The sequence below is a fragment of the Cuculus canorus genome, chromosome 19 (assembly GCF_017976375.1).
Source record: "Cuculus canorus isolate bCucCan1 chromosome 19, bCucCan1.pri, whole genome shotgun sequence".
Taxonomy (NCBI): Eukaryota; Metazoa; Chordata; class Aves; order Cuculiformes; family Cuculidae; genus Cuculus; species Cuculus canorus.
Genome location: NC_071419.1, coordinates 6401487 through 6428899, shown reverse-complemented (window position 1 = coordinate 6428899; position 27413 = coordinate 6401487). Strand labels below are relative to the sequence as shown.

At 45.7% G+C, this 27413-nt stretch overlaps 2 protein-coding genes across 3 annotated transcripts; one reads left to right on the top strand and one right to left on the bottom strand.

Moving 5' to 3' along the window:
• The first annotated feature begins 108 nt into the window (after positions 1–108).
• Positions 109–19785, top strand: PKN3 (protein kinase N3). Of its 2 annotated transcripts, none has more exons than XM_054084257.1 (22): positions 109–211; positions 3559–3841; positions 4391–4539; positions 4894–5023; positions 5168–5319; positions 5675–5870; positions 6166–6357; positions 6609–6718; positions 7167–7310; positions 8268–8343; positions 9304–9490; positions 10867–10978; positions 11863–11942; positions 13402–13468; positions 15163–15254; positions 15621–15797; positions 15887–15949; positions 16497–16573; positions 17143–17285; positions 17501–17608; positions 18153–18233; positions 18803–19785. In XM_054084257.1, exons 1-22 carry the CDS (start codon positions 191–193, stop codon positions 19013–19015), a joined length of 2853 nt encoding a protein of 950 aa, XP_053940232.1. In that variant the 5' UTR covers positions 109–190; the 3' UTR covers positions 19016–19785. The 2 variants fall into 2 exon arrangements, with proteins under 2 accessions (XP_053940232.1, XP_053940233.1); XM_054084258.1 differs by having other exon boundaries at positions 173–211; positions 3564–3841.
• Positions 19786–19939: 154 nt separating this feature from the next.
• On the bottom strand, positions 19940–26296 carry ZDHHC12 (zinc finger DHHC-type palmitoyltransferase 12). The gene is made up of 5 exons (XM_054084259.1): positions 26164–26296; positions 24892–25031; positions 23806–23892; positions 22325–22491; positions 19940–21717 (listed from the first exon to the last, which is right to left on the bottom strand). The coding sequence occupies exons 1-5, from the start codon at positions 26249–26251 to the stop codon at positions 21408–21410; spliced, it is 792 nt and encodes a 263-aa protein (XP_053940234.1). The 5' UTR covers positions 26252–26296; the 3' UTR covers positions 19940–21407.
• Positions 26297–27413: the final 1117 nt, after the last annotated feature.

The following is a 27413-nucleotide window of genomic DNA, read 5'->3' as shown; positions in this document are numbered from 1 at the left end:
GGTTGGGAGGGGGAAGCCGCGCGCGCGCGCCCAGTTGGGGTTGCACGCCGAGAGGAGGGGACGCGCGGTGTGTGTGTGTGGGGGGGGCGGTTTGAGGGGAGGGCAGGGCGCGCGCCGCGCGGCCCGGTCGGGGCGGGGCCCGCGCTCCGGCAGGGGGCGCCGCGCGGTGCCGGTCGCCGCACGGAGCGCGATGGCGGCCGCGACCCCGCAGGTGAGCGCCGCGCTCCGAGGGGCGATTCCCCCTTCCCCCCCTCTGCCGACCCCGCCTCGGCTCCAGTCCCGGCCGGGACGAGGCAGCGGGCTTGGCGGAGTCCGGCGGGCCGGGAGGGGCGGCGGGAGCGGCCCCTCAGGGCAGCGCGGCTCGGGCTCGGGTGGTGCCGCCGAGGGGGTGGGAGGGAGCCGCCCGCGGGGAAATGCATTTGGTTGTGGAATAAACTCCCTGGAGCGGGGGAGATGGTAGAATCGGAGAGCGGTTCGCGTTGGAAAGAACCTTAGAGATGCCCCGCCCGCTCTCTTTGAGGCGTTTCGAGCCTCATCTGGGAAAGAAGGAATGGGGAAAGCGGCACAAAGAGCGCTGGGCTCTCCCCGTCCTGGTTCCTTGCTGCTTCCATCCTTTCCAGGAGGTGGGAAAGGCACTGGCTCCGGGCAGAGTTGTGATTGCCTTTTTTTTCCCAAACCTTGCGGTGCTTTTTTTTTCTTCGTCAGGTGTGCGTGTGGTGAGGCTGAGCCTGCCCCACGCAGCCCCCATCGCACAGCCTCCAGCTGCCGTGGGAGAGGCGATTTGCCATGGCCCAGTGAACGCCTGTGCTCTGCGGCGGGATGGGCTCATCCCGACTCATTAAATTGTACATCACTTTCTGTGCCAGCGGTGAAACTCTGAGGGCCAGGTCTGCTCTGGGTTTGTGCAGGTGAAGCTCGTTGCCAGGCTGTGAATAACTCGGAGGATGGGGTCTCCCTGTGCTGCCATTTAAAGGAGCAACTGCAGCTTAGATACTGCGGAAATTTCTGCTGGTTAGGAAGCGGTTGTTGAATCGCAGAATGGTGGAATAGTTTGAGTTGGAAGGGACCTTAAAGCTCAGTTCTAATCCCCCTGCCATGGGCAGGGACACCTCCCACTGGATCAGGGGCTCCAAGCCTCGTCCAGCCTGGCCTTCAGCACCTCCAGGGATGGGGCAGCCACCACTGCTCTGGGCAACCTGGGCCAGGGCCTCTCTGCCCTCATCGGGAAGAATTTCTTCCTAATGTCTAACCTAAATTGTCACCCTTCTGTTTTAAAGCCTTTAAGTCTAGACACTTTGGTACGACGTGGGTCCAGTGGAAACCTGGGATGAGTTCTGGCAGCCCCACTATAAGTACTGAAATCAAGCTAATTTAAGCTAGCGTGGGTGTTTCTCTACAAGTTCTAAATGTATCTTGAGAAATTGCATTGGAGACATATCCCGAAGGACTGACCTTCCCAGGGAACCCAGGAACAGCTGCAGCACAGGCTGTGGCGATATCCCGGCACCCCACCGAGATTCCCGAGTCAGAATGCAGCACCGATCAACGCAAATGCAAATTCAGCTTCCCCATCCTCCTCCATAGTAGAACATTTTATCTTCCTGGTGCAAACGATGTCAATGTTATGGCACTCTCTGATCCATAAAGAGGAAGGAGGATCCATTAAAACAAACCATGCTTGCATTCTAAATATATTAAGAGAATCGATGCAGTGCATTAACTGGTGTTCAGACTAGCTTTGGCGGAGAGGGATGTGGAGGAAGATTGACCCAAGAGCTGCCCAGACTGTACTTGTTCTCTGAATCAATACCCAGGTCTCTGTATTCAGCGCCCTTTATTGGTATTACTCTCGCACTGTTACTCATCCCATTGCTTTGGGCAGAAGCAAGGGGTGGATTGCTTACAGCCATTTGGATAGAAAATAAATCTGTGTGCTTTTTCTAGTTATTAATTGAGAATTGCAACTAGCAAACTCCTTTTAGTCGCTTTTAGACTGGATAAAAAGCTTTTTGATTTTCAGCTTACAGCTGGTAAAGGTTGCCTGTGACTCAGGAACTCCATGATTCAAAGTTCTTCCTCAAAAAACTTTGGATGTTTTTCAAAGCTCTGGCTTAGTTTGTTCCTGGCTCAACCAATTGGGCGAGAACTTCCTGGAACCAGGATGTTAATCTGAACCTTTTTGTTTTGTTACCAATATGAACAACTCCTATTTTGGCTATTGTGTATCTGCTGCAGACCCAACTTGGTTTTAGGCCAACTTTAAAATAGACTTTTTTCCTCCTTCTTTAACTATTTTGCTGTGAGACTGAAACTGAGCAAAAACTGGTCAAGGATGTTTGGTTTGGTCTTCAATTAAATAACTTTCTGTGTGGTGTAGGCTTTGGATGCACAGCACACTCTTGAAGTCAGCGATGTACACGAGTAACATAAAACCAGTGTGGTTTTGTTGGAAATGTGGTCAACCGATTAAAGAGTGTGAAAGCAGGTTGGGATTCCCGAGTTCTGTCTTGAGTCACTGACATGCAGTGTGACTAAGTCAGTCAGTGTAGTGGAGCTTGACTGCAACCGTTTCTTTTGCTTTTAAGTAGGGAGTGTGATGAGTCGTTTAATATATATTAACTGCTCTGAATGCCTTAAAGACACTCTTCCCATTGTAGAGAGAAACATAACCTCTTGATCGGATTGGTTTGTTACCATCCTGGGTAACATCCTCATGGATAAAGCTTTCCCAGCTCCTAAGTTCAGTGTTTATTTGGTCTGTAAGATGTTCCTGTGCTGCTCCTGCCTGTTGTGTGTGTATGCAGAGCCTGTAAACAGAGCATCTCTGTTGATGAGGCATATATCACTGGAACAAGTAGTATTGAAAAGGATGTAAAACAAAGCCCAGCACAAGCTTGAATGCTACGAATGCAACTCAAAATAGTGTTTTAACGCGGCCTTACTGCCTATAAACCACAGGTAGAGTAGACGTTGAGACAGCAGTCTGCTTACCTTTTCAGGTGAAGCAGAAAGTTAAGTTTACTCTTTTCCCTGCTTATTGGTAGAAACAACTGTAGCGTTTACATTTTTCTTTATCAGTGGTAACAACTGGGAGTTAATGTGTGGTTGTGACATTCCTAAAAAGCTCTAACAGGTTAGATGAGATGTGTCCTTGAGCAGTGAGCACCAAGCCATATTCAGGTAAAAATCTATCTAGTACATCATGCTAATAAAATTTAATGTTGATCAGAATAAGCATAAATATTGACTGGGCTTTGATACTTGGAGAACAAAGATGTGAGTAGACATTAAATAACAGGGAGACAAGTAAGGTGAAGGTTTTTCTCCATTATGGTTTAAAAACAAATTAAGGCACCTTAAGGTCAAAGTTGTGTCCTGTCCTCTGCAATTTAAATGTAAGTCTGGTCTCCTTGAAAAATGGTGAAAAGGTTGTTTCAGAACTCGTGTAAACCAGTTTCTAAATGAAATGGAGTGGAATCTTATGAAGGTGTTGCTATATCCTAAAAATGGGTGACCCATGTAGTCTCTTAAATCCTCTTGCCCAATGCTTGTTTGCAGGGCAGCTGTCTCCTGCAGCTGGGCAATGGTGTGAACTTAATGGATCCAAGCTTCCAGCAAAAACTGGAGGGGGAGAAGGAACTACTTCGTCGTGCTATACAGAAAGAGCTGAAAATTAAAGAGGGAGCAGAAAACCTGCGCAAAGCAACAACAGACAGAAAGAATCTTGTTCATATAGAGCATGTGCTGAAATGTTCCAACCGAAAACTGGAGCAACTGCATTGGGAACTTCAGGAGCTTAATGCAAGGATTGTAATAACAGACAAAGAGGAAAGTAAACCAGGTAGGTCTTAGGTCATGCTTGACAAGAAAATTGTGTTACAGTCCTTCAGTATTTATATATGTTGAATTGATATGTTTTTATGTTGGAGCCTCACAAGCAGTGGAGTTTCCTCTGTTCATATTTAACTGATGACATGTTCTGTGTAGTAAAAAGTTGAGAATGGGGCAATGAAGGTGGAAGTAGGCAACATGAGAGATCAGTGTAGGCAAAAGTCCAGCTGAGAATGCTAGGCGTGGACAATAATCAGGAGCAGGTTATAGGTGGGATTGAAGAAGTTTGAACAGAGCTCCTCAACAGTTGAACATTGAAGTATTTTACAGGATGAATGAGTGTAGAATTGGCAAAGTGCTTGTTAGGGTGGGTTCACTGATAAACTAGGATGGATATGAGTTTGAGCTTCATTTGAAAGTGTTTCTCAGTCAGTTTTGTAAAGAAGACCTTTTTGTATCTTCCTTTATAGCCTAACCTTTTATTGACTCACTCATCTGTAATCCACTGAAATGACACAAGAAAAGATGACTGATGGTGTTGATTTTATTGTTTGTGCAGATGGATCTGTCTCTCCAGATCCTTGTCTCTGGGAAAGAAACTCAGACCCCATGGCAAGGAAAATTGAAGCTCTGAAAAAGCAGCTACATGTTGAAATGAAGGTGAAACAAGGAGCTGAGAATATGATCCAAATGTATTCAGCATCCAAGGTAAACTTATTATGAAGCTTAATTCAGTAAGAACTACAGTGTAGATGGTTGTGTTATTTTGATTTGTTCAAAACCTCTGCTTACGAAGAACTGGAGGCACGGTTAACCAGCAAACAACATGTCTCGGTGACTGCAAGGTTTGGTATTAACTGGACATGTCCTTGACCTACCCTTTCCCTCTACAAACAGAGATCGCGATCTCATAGTCCTTGATCCTCAGCAGTATTTCCTTTACTTCACTGCTTATTTATGCCATTATTTATGCCATTTCAGCATCCCCGTGTGTGAACACATCATTGTAGTGCATTTTTAATCAGCATAGTTCTCTCTCTGCTCTTGCCTTCTTTTTGGCAGGAGCGGAAGCTGCTGGCTACAGCTCAGCAGATGCTTCAGGACAGCAAGACAAAGATTGAAATAATCCGCATGCACATTGTGAAAGTGTCTCAGTCAGCAGGAGGGATGGAAGATACGATGGATCCAGCAGGTAAGGTGTTTTAAGTAACTGATACAGGCTGGAAGACATACTTGGGCCAAAGCCCCAAGATCCAGAATACTCAGTTTTCATCCTCCCCATGTTTCATCTCCAAAATCCAACCTTGTGATTCTGTGATTCTGTGAAAATGGACAGTGCGAATGGGGACCACCATCAGTGCTTTGGAGCTGCGTATTGAGGAGCTGAGACATCACCTACGCATTGAAGCTGCTGTAGCTGAGGGGGCAAAGAATGTGCTGAAGATCCTAGGAGGAAGTCGGGTACAGGATCGCAAGTTTTTGGCCGAGGTAAGCACTTACTCAGGCCTTCTTGAGAGGGTGGTTTCATGCCTCAGCATCAGTGATTTGGCACAAGTGAGCATATTTGACCCATAGTAATTAATTCAGGAAGTTCCTGTCTCTCTGTGAGGACAGACGGACTGGGATCACATTCCCTTCAGGGATAATGTTTCTTGAAATTTCTCAGGAAAATCAGAAGTGACACTGATGGGGTGGTCAGGGTCTATGAGAAAATATTTAATCTTGTTCCTTTGCTAGTAAGATGTTATCTGGTCTTTTTTTGAAGCTTACTCTGTATATTGAAAACTTCTGGGCTGTATATTGAAAACGTCTGCCGGCTTTCTGTTCTACTTCATATCGCTAGGCTCAGGGTCGTTTGCAAGAGTCTTCTCAGAAGATTGACCTGCTGCGCTTGTCCTTGGAACGTCAGCTTAGTGAGCTTTCTCCTAATCACCCCAAAAGAGCACTTATCAAGCAGGAACTAGTGAATACTTCCTCCCTGGGAGCTCGGCATGGCAGCATCCAACCCGCTTCAGTCATCAAACCCACAGCCCTTACAGGTACATAAATCCTGCATGGCCTGTTGTGAAGAGGACAGAGATAAAAATGAGTTCTATTTCTTCTAATTGTAGTAATGCCTCTTGTTATATGGACAGTTGATTTTCTAGGAACTGGACTGATTTCTTCTAGGCCAGACGGTGCTGTCTGATTGTTGAGATTTGCAGTCTGTTAATGTGGGGCAGATTTCAGAAACCACGAATCTGAGAAATTCTTTGACCTCTGTGAGGACAGGCTGGACTGGAATCATTTCATCTTTTACATAATATTATTCTTTACTCTCCTAAAATTCCTCAGGAACGTTGGAAGTGAGACTGATGGGGTGCCAGGATCTACTGGAAAATGTCCCAGGACGTTCCCGAATGACCAGTTCTTCTCCCGTCTGTGGCAGCCCAAGTGATTTGAGGTCTCTTTCCCGAACACGAGTTGGCCTCGGTATTCATGGCCGTAGTGTTGCAGGAAAGTACCTGCGGAATGAAGAACCATGTAGTGAGTATGGAGTTCCCTGTTGAATTGTGAAAGGTGTGTGTGGGCTTCTTATCAAGGTGCTCTGTTAGCCTGGTATGCGTGTAATTATAAGAAACCTGGATTCTGCAAAACTGGGTCTTCCTAGTACTCTCCTGGAAATTACATTTGATTGCAATATTCACTGGAAATTACATTTGATTGCAATATTCACCTACAGCTTGAGAGATTTTCCTTGGTAAAATGTTATCATCAGTGTTTTCTCCTTTGTCCAGATGAGGTCCTTGCTGTGCTCAAAGTGGACAATAAAGTAGTTGGCCAAACAAACTGGGGACCGGTTAATAACCAGGCATGGGACCAGAGCTTTGTCATTGATCTGGACCGAGTGAGTCTGCCACAGATTCCCTGTGTTGTATTTGTTTTTCCATTTCACCAATTTGCTTGTTTAGCTGCCGTTGCACTTGATTTAGCTCTGTATTGCTGCTGTCCACACATCCTTTTATGTGCCAGTTATCCTAGTCTTCCTCTGAAGGCAGTGATTCAGCCTGAACGGCATCTGTTCTCTTCTTTCCTTGTCTGAGCAGTTTTATTCCATCTTGCTAGCAAAGTGGCTCTCTCAGGGGGTTCTGAAACGGGGAGCCACGTCGGCCAATCTCCGAGAGGGTCTGTAGCTAAGAAGATCTGAGAGCACCAGAGAGAGCAGGGAACAGAAGAATTAAATAAGTTTCTTAAGTACATGCTTTAGTTTGCTGATTTTTCACAATGTGTGTGCGTCATTTCTAGCATGTAACTCTTCTGCTTTTTTTCTCCCCACCACTCTCCCATCCCACCAGTCTCGAGAGCTGGAAATTGCAGTTTATTGGAGAGACTGGAGAGAACTGTGTGCTGTGAAGTTTTTACGTTTGGATGATTTCCTCGATAATGAACGTCACGGGATGTGCCTCTCACTCGAACCGCAAGGAGTGCTTTTTGCAGAGGTATAAATGTCAGCTTTCTTTCTGTTTCAGAGAACTCTGTTTATGTTTAGGGTGCCTGCCCTGAAAGCAGTTGTTTAACCCAGAGTACAAGGAATGGAAGTAGCAATAAGTGAGAAGGGTAGAATGACACCTGAAATCCTTTTGCATCAGTATCACATATAAGGAACAGTATGATATAATAGATGTACATATGCCATAGCCTGGAGTGACTCTTCAGCTGTTCTGTTGTAATTATACCTATGTGCTGTGAAATCTGTTGGGTTTTACTTGCTTTCACTGTGACTCATCAGTGACACTTTAATTAAATGTATGACTTAATGGTCAGAATTGAATCACACAGAGTGTGGAATCAGAGATCCAAATTCCCTCTGGGTATGCTTGTTTTATCATCTTTCTGAGGCTAATAATAATTTGAAGCTCCATCAATGAAGAGATCATCTGATAATCCTTTAAAAGCTGCTGTACTTTCTCCTTTGTGTTGTGGTGGAAGCTCCTGTGGTTATCTTCCCAAAAGTAGTAGGATCTTGACCTCATGTACCAAAATTTGCCTCCTCCCTCTGCCTTCTTTTTTGTGGTTTTATTTTGTAGGGTCAGTTTTATTTGTTTTTTGTTACTTCTGTGCCACAGACCACTACTTCTATTTTACCCTACAGGTGGCTGTGTTTTTTATGCATGGCTTTACAAATCAGATTAATTTTGTTTGGGATATGAATTGGTCCTGATTCTGGGGGGGTTTGCATTTCAGGTAGTGGAGAATTCCAGCATCTAATCCCACAGTTGAATTAACAGATGCTTAGAGAAGGAAAATAGAATAACGCAGTCTGGAGTCTATGGGGGTGACTCCTAAGTTACCAGACAGAAACAAACGCAGAACTTGATGAGAGAACAGGCACATGTGAAAGTTTGTTCACAGTGTAAATGAAGGATCCTGACAAATCTCCTTTGCTTCTCTGACAGGTGATGTTCTGTAATCCCGTCATTGAGAGAAAGCCAAAATTGCAGCGGCAGAAACGCATTTTCCCCAAACAGAAAGGTGAGCTGCTGGAGCACTGATTGCTCATTATCTAGGGTGTGGAGGCGAGGGCAGAAGTTTGCACGAGCTGGCTGGCATGCGCTCCCATCCCATTAATTCTGTGAGACATTAAAATGCTTGCTAATTACTGTGTGTAAGTAGGTGGGTTTTATTGGAATGTGAAAGTTTGTTCAGTCACAAAAAGGCAGGCAGCCTGGCTGCGGGCATGGTGTGTAATGTGATATTGTTATGGTGTTTCCATTCACAGTTAACGTTTTTAGGAAGATCTAATTACTAGTTATTTAACAGACAACTTGGCAAGATCCAGGACTGAAGCCCAGGGACTCAATTTAACCAACAGTACTGTTACTGATGAACAGATATTGGAAGGTTTTCTGGAAAACTCTGAATTATACAAGACTGTAGCATGAACAGGCAACTGATAGCGAGATTTTTAGAGCTGGAATCTCAGATTAATAGTTTATGGACTGGAATAACTTGCATACTTTCTTCTTTTTATCTGCAAATGCTTTCTTGTGAAGCTCAATAAGGTAAGATTTTACATACATAAATGAGATTTTATGTTTGTATTCTTCAAGAATACAGTAGAAACAATGAAAACATCCCAAATGTTTTACTTTTTTTAAGACATTTTCAGAAACTTTCTGTTAACAGGCTACGTGGTGAAAATGGAATGTTGAAACAGAAGAAAACGTGACTCAAAATAAATTTGTAATGTCTTATGCAATTTCTACTTGAGGGTTGTTATGATATTATATGGAGCTGAACTTAGGTGAAATAGTAAATCTGTCTCATCATCATTATTAAACTTCCTTCCCTGAAAAAAGCCCATTCTCTCAGGGCTAGGCTCCCTTTTTGAGTACCCCATTAATGTTTGGGTGAAAACAATAATTTAGCTGTATGAAAGATTATAATTTGAGCGTTGCAATCTCACTGGTGTTTTGACTCTGCCTCTTCCAGGGAAGGAATTCCTCCGAGCTCCTCAAATGAACATTAATGTTGCTGCTTGGGGTCGCTTGATGATGAGTTTCCTCCCTCCGTGTAGTTCCGTGAGCACTCTGAGCCCGCCACTTCATGATCCCATTCACACCGACTTCTCTCCAGGTCCTCCACAAAGTCCTGCTGATTCTGTGTCCAAATTGAGCAGGTTAGTCATGTTCTGAGTGCTGCTGAGTGATGCTCTGAAGTGGCTGTAAGATAGATCTTAAAATTCTCTTGCACCTTACTAAGGTGGATGAAGATACTGATGAGAAAAATAAATCTATTTGTGGAATTTAATTCAGGATTTTAGGACAAGCCGATGCTGCCTGAAATGATGTGGTTGTAGTGAGGTGTTTAATACGCCATGGCTGGCTCTAGTTATTGTTAGCAGTTGGATCGGTTTCCAGAATTACTGTCCTAACCAATTGTGTGTTCCAGAGCTAGGGGAACATCAGCAGCTTTCTTTTCCTCTGCAGTGAGGTCTGTGGGCGTAAAAGTGGTGAGAAGTAAACGCTGGCATACAAAAAAACCCCCACAAAAGCAGATGTTCAAAAGTTATTTTATATGCACTAGAAGGTGTACTGTTTTTGTGCTGTAAGGGAAAGAAAATTCCACTCATTAAATGTCTTCACCGGTACAGAGACTGAACTCTGTACAAGGTCACAGTGTGATTGTTGTGGTAAAAATGCACTCTTCTTTCAGGAGGTTACATGGACCAAACCAGTAGCATTGATGTAGCACTTGGAAGGCACAGAGCTAAGCTTTTAAGTGTGCTGCAGAAGAAAATTCCCCCAAAATAATGTTTTTAAATTGTTGTAAATAGTTTTTACAGAATTGGTCATTCTAAAAGTGACTGTTCCCCCTGATTCGCAAGAGCTAGAAAAGAAAAAAAATTGAGTCACAGAATCACATAATGACTAGGTCGGAAAAGACCTCCTGAATCATTGAGGCCAACCATTCCTATCAACCACTAAACCATGCCCCTGAGTATCTCATCCACCTGTCTTTTAAACACCTCCAGGGATGGTGACTCCACCTCCTCCCTGGGCAGCCTCTGCCAGTGCCCAATAACCCTTTCTGTGAAAAAATTTTTTCTGATGTCCAGCCTGACCCTTCCCTGGCGCAGTTTGAGGCCATTCCCTCTTGCCCTGTCCTCTGTCACTTGGGAGAAGAGGCCAGCTCCCTCCTCTGTACAACCTCCTGTCTCCTGTGTTGCTGTTAAAATCAAGACTTCCTTTAAGTTCTTGATGCTAGTGACTTATTTCTACACGCCTATGCTTCCTTTATTTTATAACATGTAAGAGCTAGTGCTGCAATGTGACTCTAACCATTGCCAACTTAATAGCTCGTTTACTTTTCACTCATTTAGGGAAGCATACAACTTGTTGGTACTTCAGTCACACGATGTGAATCGGGGAGTTCTGGTGTCCAGTGTTTGGGGCTGAGCTAAGCTTGGCTCATATAGCAGAGGTGATACTGGGGTGTCTGTGTGCAGTGATCTGCCCTAAGGTGATCTCCTTCAATTTTGTCTTACCAATGCAGTGACTTTCCTGTAGCAAAGCTTACATTTGCTGATGAAGCACCACCCAAGCCTCCGCGCCTTTTTCTTGTGGGCACCTCCAAAGAATCCACACCATCTCCTGCAGATTCTCCGGTAATCCTCTGGGCTAATAGGGAGACTTTTCTTTGTTGGTTGGCATTCTTTCAAGGCCTGGTGGTTCTTATTTGTGTATTACTAGAGAAATTAACTGTACTTAAGGCAGGCACCTCCTTAATAGCTGGCTCATCTCCAGAGATTCAGAATCCAATGAGCTATTTTGACATGGAGTCTTCATGGAAGTGTTGCACCTTTATTTTTTTTTTTCCTTTTTCCTTGTTCCTTTTATCTCCCTTCTCCCTTCTCCCTTTTTTGTTTTCCCTTCTTTTTTTTAATTATTAGTTGCTTTTCTTGGAGAAGCAAAATGAGAGGGAGGCCAGTGTTGGGAATTCAGGGCAAGAGTACAGGACAGATAACTGCCCGGAGAAAATGGGGAAGGAAGGTCAGCAGGTTTTTCAGACCACATTAATTCTTTGTCATTAAAGAAACTGGGCAAAACCAAGAAGAGCTTTACTTTTCTGATAGGGACGAGCAGGAAAATTGTTTTGAGTAGTATAGTGGTTAATGACCTATGTTATGCCACATCTTACCCTTTCTCATTTGGCTTTGGTGGTAAAAGCTGCATTCTTGATCATTGTGACTCTTTCTGGGACACGAGATACCTTTTTTCCTGTAAAGATGTATTTTATCCTAGACTTCTAAAAGTGTTTATTTTAAAGGGTTTGACCCTGTAAAAAGTGTTGTATGTGAGAATAGTTTTGTGTGACCACAGAAAATCTGTTTTCGTGCTGCTTCCCTCCAAGCAGAGGTGAGGACCAAATACAAGAACTTGTCTGTCGTTATGCTGGATCGTGACAGCGGAGGAAATGTGTATGTAGGTGTTCAGGTCTGACTTGTCATTTCCAGAGGCTAACACACTGTAATTTCCTTTCTATTCCTAGTGCCTGAAGAGGCTGCATGTTGAGGAGAAGTCTTGCAGCTCTGCAAGAATAACAGAATTCCCAGTCCGGGCATCTCCAAGGTAACTGAACAGCATAGGTTGTTGGGTCACACATTAAGGAGGTGCTGGGCTGAAATTTTTTAGCTTGCAGTGTAAAATTCTGCCCAAGGTGTGCTTTGGTTTCTCAGCAGCAGACTCCTAAGGCTGGGGCTAGACCAGAAAGGTTTGCTCTGTACTGTACTTGTCTGCTGTGTCTTACCTGCTTACAACACCAATACCTGGCCTATTGACTCTACGCTACAATGTGTAGAGGGTAAAGTCACTTAACTGTCTTCAAGTGCTATCTTGTGTTTGAGGTTTTATGGTGTAGCATATATAGATATGTCTGCACTCTAAATAATACCTTTCAGAAACGCTTGGCATCCCTCAGACTCTTCTATTTCTATTGATATGCAAGTTAAGCTGTCTTTCGTTATGCAGAGAGGCATAAAAGAGCAAGTTGTTTATAGTCTGTGGCAGTTCTATACACACAATTTGTTTGTAACAAGGATACACAGCAGTAGGGGTACTAAAAACAGGACAAGTGGAAAAAAAATTACTACTGCTGAACAAATACTGACTGAACAAGCACAAATAGCAAAATATGTCTAGGCTGATCTTGCAGTTCAGATCATAGAATTATGTTCATAATTTCGTTATCACTTTCGTGGGATCTCATCTTTAAAACCATGTAATCAGGGTACAGCCAGACACCTACCTACCTTCTCTCTGAGAAGGCTGAGGAAGGAGTCAAGTCTTAACATGGGTAGATACTGAGCCCTTCATTTCACTTTCTGGAGGAGTATGGAGTGTCTGCTGCCTTTTAAAGATGATCGTGGACTAAAGTGTTTAGGGTGTGGGTTGGTATTTTTCTCTTTTTAAATTCTTCTCAAGCAATTCTGAAGCCTGAGTTTCCTTGGTAACACCTTCTGGCTGACATAACATTCTGTAGCATCTCTTTATTCAGCTACTTTTTTCCCAGCAACATCTTATGTCTGTTGTCTCACCGTGTTTCATTTCCAATTCCTGTTTGAGAACTTCTTTGTCCTTATCCCTTTTCCTGGTGGCACTTGATATACATGTTCATGGCTGATTAGCACAATTGCTGTTGAGTCTGCTGGCAGAAGTGGAGGTGAAATTGAATTTTACTACCTCAAGGATGGGGGTGGAGAGGAACTAATCCTGTTACGGGGAGTAAGAGAGCGCACCAGCTCTGGTGGGTCAAAATTGTTGTTCCTATTGCCAGTACAGGTAGAATTCAGACTACTGCCACTGGGAGCAGTTTCCTCACCTTATGGTTACCTGTTCCTTTCTTCAGTGGCAGAATCACAGCAGTGAGCCTAAGTTTTTAGGATTTCAACTTAGTCCAGAAGTGGCTGACACAGCTGTTTGATTTCCCTTTTCCTGTACAGCACTTCTGCCCTAACACGAGTTATCCTTTTATATCTGTTTATGCATCTTTTGGGTATTGTCTCAGCCATTCTTCTTTGTTTGTCTGCAGGAAAAAGATGGTTCAGCTTGAGGATTTTCACTGCATTGCTATGCTGGGACGTGGCCACTTTGGGAAGGTAGGAGAGAAGTGTGCACCTTTGGAGAAGGGCAGGGGGGTTGTGGTTCTGAAAATGGTATTCTGCTTCAGAAACTGTCAGCTTCTGGACTGGACAGGTGCACACTCTCCTGAGTTGAAAACTGGTTGGATGGCCAGGCCCAGAGAGTGGTGGTAAATGGAGTTAACTCCAGCTGGAGGCCAGTTAGAAGTGGGGTTCCTCAGGGCTCACTACTGAGTCCAGTCCTGTTCAATGTCTTTATCAATGACCTGAATGAAGGCATTGAGTGCACCCCTAGCAAGTTTGCAGATGACACTAAGCTGGGTGGAAGCGTGGATCTGCTGGAGCGCAGGGAGGCTCTGCAGAGGGATCTGAACAGGCTGGACTGCTGGGCTGAGACCAATGGCATGAGGTTTAACAAGGCCAAATGCCGGGTCCTGCACTTGGGGCACAACAACCCTATGCAGTGCTACAGACTAGAAGAAGTCTGGCTAGAAAGCTGCGTGGAGGAGAAGAACCTGAGGGTGTTGGTTGACAGCCAACTGAACATGAGCCACCAATGTGCCCAGGTGGCCAAGAAGGCCAATGGCATCTTGGCTTGTATCAGAACCAGTGTGACCAGCAGGTCCAGGGAGGTTATTCTCCCTCTGTACTCGGCACTGGTGAGACCGCACCTTGAATACTGTGTTCAGTTCTGGGCCCCTCACCATGAGAAGGATGTTGAGGCTCTGAGGCGTGTCCAGAGAAGAGCAACGAAGCTGGTGAGGGGGCTGGAGAACAAGTCTTATGAAGAGCAGCTGAGAGAGCTGGGGTTGTTTAACCTGGAGAAGAGGAGGCTGAGGGTAGACGTTATTGCTCTCTACAACTACCTGAAAGGAGGTTGTGGAAAGGAGGGAGCTGTCTTCTTCTCCCCAAGTGACAGGGGACAGGACAAGAGGGAAATGGCCTCAAGCTCCACCAGGGGACGTTCAGGCTGGACATCAGGACAAAATTTTTCACGGAGGGGTCATTGGGCACTGGAACAGGCTGCCCAGGGAGTTGGTTGAGTCGCCTTCCCTGGAGGTGTTTAAGGGATGGGTGGATGAGGTGCTGAGGGGCATGGTTTAGAGATTGATAGGAATGGTTGGACTCAATGATCTAGTAGGTCCTTTCCAACCTAGTGATTCTATGAGTCTATGGGCCTCAGAGTCTGAATAGAAATGCTGCAGTGCAGAAGAGCTTTGTTGCAATGCAGATGCACAAAACAGACCCAGCCCAACCGCACAAGCAGCTGGTAACTGTAGTTAACAGTCAAAACTCCTGAAGATTTGTGGCTTTAAAGCCTGGAGAAAACCATCCTGGAAGTGCTGAGTCATTTCATAAAGCATACCATTAACCATTCCTTTCATTATCATGGTGATCACTAGTGGAATAGCTCCATTCCCAAAAACTGTGTGCGTAGTGGTTTGCTGTGAGAGCTCCGAGGTGCTCATAAAGCGCTGGGCCAGCTGTGATACTACTGTTTGTCAAAAGAGTATAACTGGAACTGACATCCTTCTGGACTGCTGCAGCACAAGGAGCAGAAGAGAAGTGCTCCGTTTCTGGAGTTACTTGAGCTTCGTTTTGAGAATGAGTGTCTGGAGTGGATGGAAATATTTTGTGTCAATGGGAGTCAAAGTAATCTGATAAGGAAATAACAGATTGGTTTGAAGTGCAGCTTTCCTGTTGTCTTTCAGGTACTGCTGGCCCAATACAAGCCAACTGGGAAGCTGTATGCTATCAAGGCCTTGAAGAAGAAAGATATTATTAGGAGAGATGAAATTGATAGGTGAGCTTTGTTTAGAGATGGTACTATTGCCAGAGGCTACGTCAGCACACCTGTAATCAAATGTTAGTGGGTATGGTGTGTACTGGTCATGGTAGCTGTTAAGGTTAAATGTGACCTTAAGGCTTGGGGAACTAAAATTAGGAATAAAGAAACTTATAACAGTGCTGCTTCCTGGGTTATGGTGGAATAACACCTGCAGAACCCTCTAAAACTCAAGGCATAGAAGTACATAAGATAAATATTGTATTAGCGCATTTTATTTCTGACTTAAGATGTAAAGATGTTTTTTCTTCATTCTGCCTTTCTCAAAACTGGCTTTTCAGCCAAGTTTTAACATTGACTTCTTTGTTCTTTGAATCCTGGCAGCTTGAATTGTGAGAAACGAATATTTGAAGTAGTCAATTCTTCTGACCATCCATTCCTTGTGAACATGTTTGCGTGTTTCCAGACACCCCATCATGCTTGTTTTGTGATGGAATACACTCCCGGTGGTGATCTTATGATGCGCATACATGAAGATGTCTTTCCAGAGCATATGGCACAGTGAGTTAGAAGTAGTCAAGTTTCCAGGCACTATTAAATTTTAATGTGGTTCTCACTGATATTTCCTGATAACTCTTTCTCTCTTTTAGGTTTTATACAGCCTGTGTAGTCCTGGGGCTCCAGTTCTTGCATGAGAAGAAAATTGTCTATAGGTAATGCAGCAAAGAATCAAATATAAACAGTTCAGCAAGTTAAAGTTTATTTTTCCTGTAGTTGTGTCTGGAGCTCACTATCTTGCTGGGCTTTCTAATCTTTCCATCTGTCTCTATTTTCCCCATCGCCTGTTGCTATCAGCATGTTCATCGTGCTTACAGTAAAGAAAGTCATCTAGAAGCTATTCCTCTGACATGTTGCAAGTGATTCATCCTCTGTGACTTGTCAATACATTCTGGGGGGCACCTGTAAGTCACTGCTTTCTTTTTTCCATGATAGTCAAGCCATTTGTCATGCTGTTGTGGGATGGTCTTTTCGAGATGAATAAGCCTCACCCAGCTCTAAGGTGCTTTGTGAACCTTTCGTTAAAGAGGAATTAAGGGGAATCTTTGAAATAATACCTTATCTAAACCAAATGTAGACTTTACTCAATTTAGATTTTATTCTCTTTATTAACATCTAGTTTCTGCCACTTGCAAAAAAAAATACGTTGATGGCAGCCCTCAGACTTCATCCACCATTTCCTTTCTTCTCCTTTGCCTGCAGGGACCTGAAACTGGATAATCTGCTTTTAGATGCTGAAGGATTTGTGAAAATTGCAGATTTTGGATTGTGTAAGGAAGGTGAGTGACTTTGGTGAAGCCGGAATTGAACCATCAGAACCTGCTTAGGATCTGGGCTTTAGGAATGTGTTCACAAACGCAGGTGCTGAAGTGGGTTGTGTGTTTGTATTCATTGTATTCAATGTATTCATACACTGAATTTGTATTCATCCCCATTGTAAGAATGAAACAAAACTCACCAAAACAAAAAGCTTCACCTGTCTGGCCATGATGGACTTGGAAAGAGTACTTTGTTCTTTAATCTTCAGGAAAGTTATGAATGTGCTTGTTCACTCAGAGAAGCCAGAGTATAGGGTACTGCAAGCTACATACTTGAGTAAATGAGCAATGGAATCTGCAGGAAGTTTCCATGGTTTTGCTGTTTATTTAAGTATTGTCTGTATATTCCTTATTTGGAGTTTTTAGAGGCCCCAGATTTCACACTTATTGGCATTTACAGGCATTGATGAGAGCCCTTGCCCGGTTAACAACATTAGAATGTTAAGCGATAACCTGTGGCTTTCAGGTGAGACTGCGTGTGATCTGTTTAGTAATGTTCTGGGTTTTACAAAAGCATTCTTTTCCTGCAGGAATAGGTTTCGGAGACCGCACAAACACCTTCTGTGGCACCCCTGAATTTCTGGCTCCAGAAGTCCTGACTGACATCTCGTACACTCGGGCAGTAGACTGGTGGGGACTGGGTGTACTCATTTATGAGATGCTTGTTGGTGAGGTAAGGCTGCCTTTCCCCAAGAGAATCTCATTAAGCAGTCTTGGGGAGAGCAGTACCCAACCACCGAATGTAGCCAACTATTTATTAGTACTTAAATTACATTTTTCTTATTCATAGTGCTTGCCAAAGACTAATGAATCCATACAATTCCCTGCTAGTCTCATCCCTATTTAATAGTGAGGCATGGATTAAGTAATATAATATCACAATTGCAGTCACCGTTCCCTGGAGATGATGAGGAAGAAGTCTTTGACAGTATTGTCAACGATGAAGTCCGCTATCCACGATTCCTTTCAGCTGAGGCGCTTGCTATAATCCGTAAGGTAATGGGCTTGATGTGTCTTTGGGAGCCTGAGGAATTTGCATTCACTGTCTAAGTGGATCCAGAGGGACCCTATTAGGACCAGATAGCATCTATATGTGTAATCCGGAGCTGCCTACACAGGCTAAGGAATCGTTTAAAATTTACGTGTTTTTCCTTTCTATTTCTTTACCCACATGCTGCTCTTCTGTCTGAGGATGAATAAACAGGCTTCTTACTGAAGTCTGTTGCTGTTGACTCTGAAATGGAAAAATGTCGATTCAAGGGCAGGAATGTTGGAGTCATTCTGTGGAGGTGGTTGGATTCAGTTTATGAGTGTGACCCAGCAGTCACAGGTGCACAGTTAAGATCAGATGCACCATGCGGTTTATAGCGGGTCTCTTAGGAGCTGGGTCTGAGCTTTTACTGTGCCAATTATGACCTTGCTGCAAAGTGAGAATGAGAAAATACTGAGGGGTCAGACCATTTTGTTTCTACCTCTGAAACACTATTTCTGTCCATTCTTGTCCCCACTGTTTAATTAATTTAAGTGGTGTTTCCTGCAGCTTCTTCGGAAATGTCCAGAACGTAGACTGGGAGCAGGGGAAAAAGATGCAGAAGAGATTAAAATCCAGCCCTTTTTTAAGGTAGGAACTTGTATTATCACCCCCCTGCCCATCTCTTGTGTTTGAGCTGAGAGGGATTTGCCTTCTGTTGGTATTTAGGTTTAGTCCATCAGTTATCAGTGAGATCTTTGCTGCAATTTCTGTTGCACCTCATTGCTCTAGTCAGGAAGATGCGTTGCAGTTCATGTTTGAAATGGCATCTTTTCTGGGACCTGTAAGCTCCAGAGCTTCTGATTTGTGCTGCTTGTGTTTACAAACACACCTGCCTTTTGCGCTATCAACAAATGCCCCTTTTCAAACCAAACTGCAGCAGTCAAAAATGCTGACTAGTGACAACAGTGATTTGCAGTCCATTTCTTTGAGGGCCTTGGGCTGTAAGGAGTCTGTGCTGCCTGGGCCTGTTTGTTTGGGGCCTTTTCTCAGTGTTCTCTCTCTCTCCTTTTTTTTCTTTTCACCATTTATTTAATTTATTAGTAGAAATAAGACACATTGCAAATGATCTGGAAGGGAGCTGCAATCCTCTCTTTTACTTTCACATTGCATAAATAATCTTAACATCAGTCTGGCTTGTTCCCTTCTTTCTCTTACAGGAAATGGATTGGGATGCCCTGTTTGCCAGGACTCTCAAGCCCCCTTTTGTGCCCACTTTGAGAGACCCCGCTGACATCAGCAACTTTGATGAAGAGTTTACATCCCAAAAGCCCATCCTTACTCCTCCAGAGGAGGTTGCTGTCCTAACCCGTAAGGATCAGACTCTCTTCAAGGACTTTGACTTTGTCTCCAGACACCTTTTAAATGTTTGATTCCCGTACTGTAAGGAATATGAACAGATTGTTACCACCTTGAGGACTGTAGAGAGGACTTGACATGGACAGTGGAAAACAGAATCAACAGAATCCTGAAATTGGTAGTGCTGATGGTCCTGGGAAGAGTGTGCCTTGCAAACCAAGTTAACCTTCTGTGGGGTTTTCAGCCTCTTTTGTTGGATAGATACTGGATGTCAATTATCTTTAAGGAGTAATGAATGTTTGACTGCGTGTATCTTCTGCTGCCACTGAAAATAGATGAAAATTTGGAATTTAAGCTGGATTTAATTTAATGAAATCAAATAATCTCTACAACCCAAATTACTCTTTGCAAAACCTGAGTAAGTAGCAGGGCTTTTTAGAGTTGCAGAGTAACGGGGAATGGCTGCTTCTTACCTCTTTTCTAGAAGAGGTATGCAGCGTTTCCTCTTTGTAACGATTTTATACCTGTTCCCACTCATAATTATGTGTGCCAGGGAAGGAATGGATTTTACCACAATGATCCAAGCAATAGATCTTAAGGAGTCTCTTTCTACTTCTTTGAGGATGCTAAGTCTTAGCTATTGTTTTTAATGATATGAAAAAGCCACACTTTTGCACGTGCTTTTTTTTTTCTTTTGAAATAAAGATACCTTTTCTTATAATGAAATCTCAGCTTTTCATCTCCTTTGTGTTAGCTGAGTGTTTCCCAAATACAAATATCGTTTCAGCCTCCTGCTCTGCCTTGCAGTGTAATGGCCATTTAAAGCAGGACACACGCTTTCCTCACTTAACGGGTGGCTTGTGGTGCCCTTGCAGCATTCTGCGATTTTTCTGGAGGTCAGGGCCTCTGTGAAGTGGGAAGTAGAGTGGATCGTGAGCACAGGTGAAACCTAGCACTTGGGTTCAGAGAGAGAGAGACATAAAGAATCAAAACCAATGTATTATTTAATAATTTAATTCATAGTAAAGTAAAAAGACTGTGAATTGCCATCCTGCTGCATTTAGAAAAGAGTTACCAAACAGAGCAAAACTGTGTGTTTTGAGCTGTGGTACCAGCTAACAAACATGTTTGACCGATAGATGAAAAAACCAGAAATTGTGAAGTGGCAGAGGAACCCCGCGACAGCAGGCACTACACTGACACAGACAGACTGCGGAATCCTTTCTGGGTGCTGTGGCTTTGGTATGAAAACAATCCTTAGTGTTCCGATATCCCTTTGATAGGAGTTTCTGTCCTGAACAAAGCAGACTGGACATAGATTACAGATCTGAGTTGGTCAATTAAACAGCTTTTGGACGTCTGGGCAGTATTAGTGACTGCTCTGCCCTTTCATGAGGACACATCAACTGTAAAGCCTAAGTGCATCCTACCAGCTGGCCAGATGCACTCTTGAGCTGATATTAATTCCTGAGCCAACGCAGTTAAGGCACAAAATAATTTAAACTCATCTCTATGGAACAAACAGGACCTAGAATCTTTCCTTTTGCACTGAAACTTTGTCCTCTTATTACAAGGGTGCAGGTACATTGAGGTAGTACTGCCACTGTTACTTGAGCCGAGGAAGGAGCACCCACCTCTGCTACTGGTTCTCTCCCCACAAGTGATAGGAGAGGCCTGACCATGAAGTCACCTGCAGGAATAATTCAGTAGGTAAGCATTACTTTGCTGTTCACAGTAAAGGGGATGGCATCATTCTTTGCTGACTTCATTCAAAAAAGTCTGAATTGTTAACAGCACCATCAGCTTGAAGGAAAAGCTGTTAGGAAGCTGGTCAGGGCATCGCAAAGCACTGGCTAATTATCTCCTAAGCTGAATTTGGTGCCTTACAGCTGTTTCTCATGCACATTAATGCTATTAAGCCTCAAATCCTTGTGAAAACCATGAAGTTTAGGCACATGGTCATCAAAATGAAATTTGCTTTTGACTGTCCAAATATGTACTCAAATATTTCTATTACATGGCCAACACTATTGACAAAAGGCACCATAGGTCTCACAGGAATATTGATCCTGGCTGGATCTGTCTGTATTAGCTGCTGTTCTCTTACAGCAAAAGGAAAGAGAAACTTTGGGGAAGAGAAGGGAACATGGGCCCTCACGCTACTCTGGCATCTCTTCTGGAGAGATGTGGATGCAGGTAACCAAGCAAATTTAGAGAGATACCTTTGCTCAGTCCCCAAATCGGCCCTGCTGGCCTTCCCGGAATCAGTGTCTCCCCTTTATCAGTGTTACTCCCATTTAAAAAATAACCCTGACTATCCTTGATCTATAATTTACAGGTTGTGGAACAGGTTGCATAGTTGCACGTACTGATGTTTTGTGCAAGGAAATGGCAACAATTGCATCAGCAAAGCTTTACCCAGCAACCCACAGCTGTGTGGCCTCCACCAGGCAGGCACAATTGCACCTAGACAGGCTCGCTGTTCCTGTGAAAGTATATTTTCTCCCATGCAGTGAGGCGGCATGAACAGAAGAATCTCCAGAGATTGAGCAGCACCCCCTGGTCAAAGGGATTCTCCAGCTCAGATTGTCGTAGGTAGGAGATGCGATGGTGGGACATGAATTCCCAGGTGGTGGTGTTGCATGAAATCAGATAGAGGTGGGAAATGAGCAGCAGGAGGACAACAATGGTGAATATGACTATGAGGAGGAAAGACCCGAGGAGGAGAGCGTTGTGCTGCAGCCAGTCCCAGGACTGTTCAAAGTGGAGGCCTGACCTTTCAATTCAAAGAGAAATAAATTCACAGTTAAAGATGTAGAACTAGTTACGCACACTAGGCAAGCTTGATGGCACATTTAAGTTTCATTCATAACTAGGGAGCTTCTGATAATCATTTAGTACATGGAGAAATTTGTTAAGAGACTGTAACAGTAGTGACTTGGATTCTAATAAGTTTAAAAGGTGCCAGTTCCCCTGACAGCAGAGAGAGACCATTCTCTCAGTTAACTCCGCTGAGTGGGTGAACAGCTGAAACCCCGCTGGAGCTTCCAGTATTGAAGTTGTAAACAAAGATTGTATTACAGTACCTGGTACAAAATAAGTTAGCTTTTGTACTGTTCTTAATTCTGTTAATTAAAGCTTAAAACAAAGATGACCACTGAAACCCAAATTATCAGATTCTGCACAGCTACTGATCACCTGTGTCATCCCTCAGCAGATTAGGGGACCCAGAACAGTCTGATATCCAGGATGTGAAAGGGTGAAGATACACAACGAACCCAGTCAGTGCTGTGTTCCATTACACAGAAACCCTTCAGTGTGGCTTCAGGAGCACCAAAACCTTTAGCAGTCTCTGCGATCGAAGTGTTGCCTTCAGGCCTTACCAAGCAACGTGACCTCCCCACAGCAGAACGACAAGCTGCACGCTCAGGTAGACAATGAAGAGGGGGTGATTCTTCTCTCCTACGCAGTTCTCGATCCAGGGACAGTGGTGATCGTAACGCCGCACGCAGTGCTGGCACAGCTGGCAATGCCTGGCTCGCATCGGTTGCTGCAAAACAAAAACCACACCCCCCATAGTCCACTCGTTCAACTCCCTGTTTGGTAGAACACCATGCAATATCATCTTCCTCCACAGCAGTACTGCCCCCAAAGCACTCCATTTTGAGATAGCAGCACTACATAAACATGAAGACAGCTAAAGAGGATCGTGATTCCCCTGGTACAGATCCAAGTGAATGATATTCAAATGAAATGACTCCCACACTACTCCCATCTATACATTTATTATCTACCTCTTTATGGGAAGTCTAGTCTGCAGAGAAAGGAGATGGAGCCTGCCTGTTCTGTTCAGGAAAGCACGAGCAGAGTGTTGTGGTGAAAAACTAGGACCACAGTTATTGAAGCAAGTGTGCAGGGATGGGATGTCCTAACGGGAATGCATGGAGGAGGGAAGTGTCTCTGCTTCTGTGCGAATACAGGACGCTTGCACAGGAGAGCAGCTGAAGTACCAGGAACAAGGAAGACAGAAGACCTGGGAGAGGAAAGTAGTGTGAATGTGCCTCCCAGGATTTGTTCCCTGAAGCGTATGTATGTTTTGCCAGCTTTTCCTCTTGCAATAAGCTAGCTTGTCCTGGTAGATATTCCTCAGGAATTTATGGAGGCTGGGATAATGCTTGATTTTATTAAACTGATAAGGATCATGCTGGAAACAGAAGCTTCTAAGCTTTAGGCAAACTGTTTTAAGAGATAATTTAAGAGATAATTTAAGAGATAATTTAAGAGATAATTTAATTGCTCTAATTTTTCTCCATGTTATCTTTTACAACTCAGGGTAATGTTCTGTTGGTTTTAGGTCTCCGAACAAGCTCGCAGCTACCAGCAGCTCCGCTATGTTACGCTCAACTGCTTTTCTGAGTCTCTGTCAAGGTATCCTCAAAACAACCTTTTTGCCGCTACTGTAAGATCTGACTGACATGGGAGTAAGAACGTAGAATACAATTTTCCCATGGCAAAAGAAGATCCTTGTTCCTATGAGCCAGCAAGGACTCGCTTCACCCTTGGAAAACTAGCATACATGCATTGCCATCACTACTACACCTTTAGCTACATGATTTGTTTGGATCACTTTTCAGTTCAGGACTGTATCTGAATTCAATTTGCTAGTCATATTTATTTTTTCTGTGGTTTTTCATCAGGAGGATGACCCTGTGACAGACCTGCCATGCCTCCAAACCATCGGGCAGCAAGCAGCAATGACAGAGCAGAAAAACACTGGCAACAGCAGCTGAACAAAGAGGTTGCTGAAAATATAAGCCTGCAAGGGGGCCATCCCACTCTCTCCCAGTATGGTACAGGTGCCTACCTTCACCATGCAGTAACCGCAACGCCGCATCTGGATGCCACTTGGAACTTGGGGTATCACCATGCTTTGTTCTTCACTCTTGCCTGCCTGCACAGACAGGGAACGGGGAGTGACTAAGGAGACTTTGTGCGCGGCCATGTGAGCTACAGCGGCGATACCACAGCTGGCACAATGAGCTGCCTGGATCCTTTCAGTAACAGTTACACAGTGCTGGCTGTCTCTGTCATTAGGAAAGTCAAAATGCGTCCTCAGAATTCCTGCAGAAGCTGCTATATAAATACCGTGGCATGAAACTCCGCTGCAGACAGTTAAGGTATAGTGAGAGAACAGGCTACCATAGCCATCAAAAGAACATTTGGACAGAGGCAGAAATAACTGTGAACAAGATACCAGGCCATTCCCAGCACTACACAAAAATAAACAAGGTGAGGCTTCACTTCCAAACACAATAACGATGTCTTTTCAGTACAAGCAGTGCTACTTATTTGTAACATAGCCAACGTTTACATCAACGATGGATGATTTAAATGGATAATGCTTTTGTCCTACAGTCTGTAAGGCAGTGAACCTGGAGTAGACGATCTCTCAGCTGCTGAAACTTTGCATTGGCATTTACTTCACTGTAACTTTTTTGTGTACGCATCCTCTGAGAGGGCAACAAATCTATAAACAGATCGATAAATAGAGTTGTAGAGAGCACTTTCTTTCAAGCTTGCCATTCAGTTTGGGCATTTTGCACTTGCACCACACAGCAGTGGTCAGCACAATCTAGGTTACGCATACAATTCCATAGGGAACTGCAGCCTCTGATGCCAGAGAGGACTTCTGCTCAAACAGCACAGTGCATTACAGCTGAAGTGTGGCATAAAAGACACTGTTACAGTCTGTGAGCCCTACTGCAGTTACAGAATAGGAATTGGAGACTGTCTGGACTCATGATCAATGGTCTGTGTGCATTTCCTTTATGTCAAATGCAGCAGAAACTGTTTCAGATTGTTCTTATCTAGCAGAATGGGAAAACGGAAAAAAAAAAAGCCTATAGATTTCATAGCCTCACCCCTGTTTTCCATTCCTGAGGTGATGTACCTTCACTTCCTCGTCATCCTTAACAAATCCCGGATCCATGAGGGACACCTTAAAGTACAGCAGGACAGAGCACAAAACCAGCAGGACGAAGATCAGCGGCTGCAGTAGCTCTCCATGCTCCTCCTCTTGTTCTTGCAGGTCTGAAAGGCACCCCGAAAGAAGAGAACAGAGTTCCTTGAGAAGCGGTTAGGATGATCCCTCTGGCCTTAACACAGGGGTCCTGCATCCAAGGGGTGGAATCGGTCAGTGGGTGAGAAGGGGCAAAGCAGGGAAGGGGTGGGGCACAGAGCCCGCAGCCCCCAAGGTCCTACAGCCACTGGGGCAGCTTCCAGGAGCCCTGCAGCCCCCATGGCAGCCCTCCAGCACCCTGCTGCCCCCACCCTCCCCAGAGGCCTTGCAGCCCCCAGCAGCTCCCAGAGCCCTGCAGCCCCCCACTGCCTCCCAAGAAGCCCAGCAGCCCCCAGAGCAGCCCCCCAAGGTCCCACAGCCCTTAGGGTAGTCCCGCAGCCTCCTGAGCAGCCCCCCAAGGTCCCACAGCCCTTAGGGTAGTCCCGCAGCCTCCTGAGCAGCCCCCAAGGTCCCACAACCCTCAGGGCAGCCCCCCAGGATCCTGCAAACCGCCAGAGCCCTTGCAGGACCCTGCACATCCCAAAAACTCCACAAGCCCCAGGACAGCCCTCCAATATCCTGCAAGCCCCAGGACAGCCCCCCAGGACCCTGCTGCCCCCAGGGCAGCCCTCAAGGTCCCCCAAACCCCACGGCAGCCCTCCAGGACCCTCCTGTCCCCAGGGCAGCCCCCAAGGTCCCACAAACCCCAGGGCAGCTCCCCAGGACCCCGCAGCCCCCCCAGAAGCCCTACAGTTCCCAGAGCAGCCCCCCAGTCATAGAATCAGAGAATAGTTTTGGTTGGAAGGGATCAAAGATCATCTAGATCTTAAAGATCACCCCTCCTGCCATGGGCAGGGACACCTCCCACTGGATCAGGCTGCCCAAGGCCCATCCAACCTGGCCTGGAACACCTCCAGGGATGGGGCAGCCACAGCTTCCCTGGGCAGCCTGGGCCAGGGCCTCACCACTCTCAGAGTGAAGAAATTCCTCCTCACGTCCAGTCTAAATCTGCCCCTCTCCCGTTTATCCCCATTGTCCCTCATCCTATCACCACAACCCTTTGTGAACAGCCCCTCTCCAGCTTTCCTGTAGCCCCTTCAGGTACTGGAAGGTCACTCTAAGGTCTCCTCGGAGCCTTCTCCAGGCTGTGAACAGCCCCCTCACCTCTCTGGAGCCGGAGCAGCCCGAGCGCCAGCCCCGCGCTCAACCCCGTGTGCGCCGCCCGCACCGCCAGCCCGGGCCGGGCCCCCATGGCGTCTCCGCGGGGCGGGGAGAGGGGGCGGGGCAGGAGGGCAGCGGCGGGGTGGAGAGCGGCCCGAGAGGCCGACGGGGCTCGGGGAGGGACTGCGGCGCTCGGGGCCTCCCCGGAACTCTCTGTGGTTCTGGGGTCTCTGCAGCTCATCTGGTCCTGGGGCTCCTCCTGGTTTAAGGGCTCCCTGGAGTTCCTCCTGGTCCTGGAGCTCCCCTGGTTCTGGGATTCCCTTTGGTTCTGGGGTGCCTGGGTTCCCCCTGATTCTGGGGGTCCCTGGAGCTCCCCTGGTTCTGGGGTTCCCTTTGGTTCTGGGGGTCCCTGGAGCTCCCCTGGTTCTGGGGCTCCCTTTGGTTCTGGAGCTCCCCTGGTTCTGTGGCTCTCCTTGGTTCTGGGGTCCCTGGATCTTCTCTGGTTCTGGGACTCCCCCTGTTTCTGGGGTCCCTGGATCTCCCCTGGTTCTGGGACTCCCCTTGGTTCTGGGGTCCCTGGAGCTCCTCTGGTTCTGGGACTCCCCTTGGTTCTGGGGTCCCTGGAGCTCCTCTGGTTCTGGGACTCCCCTTGGTTCTGGGGTCCCTGGAGCTCCTCTGGTTCTGGGACTCCCCTTGGTTCTGGGGTCCCTGTAGCTCCCCTGGTTCTGGGACTCTCCTTGGTTCTGGGGCTCCCCTTGGTTCTGGGGTCCCTGGAGCTCCTCTGGTTCTGGGACTCTCCTTGGTTCTGGGATCCCTGGGGTTCCCCGTGATTCTGGGGCTCCCCTGGTTCTGGGGGCGCTGAGGGAGCTGGAGCTGCTCAGCCTGCAGAAAGGGAGGTGAGGGAAGAGCTCATTGCCCTCTGCAGCTCCTGGATAGGACACTGGGCTGAGGTCGGTGCTGGGCTCTTCTCCCAGGGAATGATAGGACAAGAGGAAACAGCCTCAGGTTGTGCCAGGGCAGGTTGATATTGGATACTAGGAAAATAAAGTCTTCACTGAAGGGTTGTCAAGCCCTGGCAGAGGTTGCCCAGGGCAGTGGTGGAGTCTCCATCCCTGGAGAGGTTCAAAAGATGTGGCTCTTTGTGTCATGGTTTAGCAGGGATGGTGGGGTTGGGCTGGCGGTTGGACTGAATGAGCTTAGAGGTCTTTTCCAAGCTTAATGATTCTCTAAACACAGAGGTTGTTTCTGCCGGG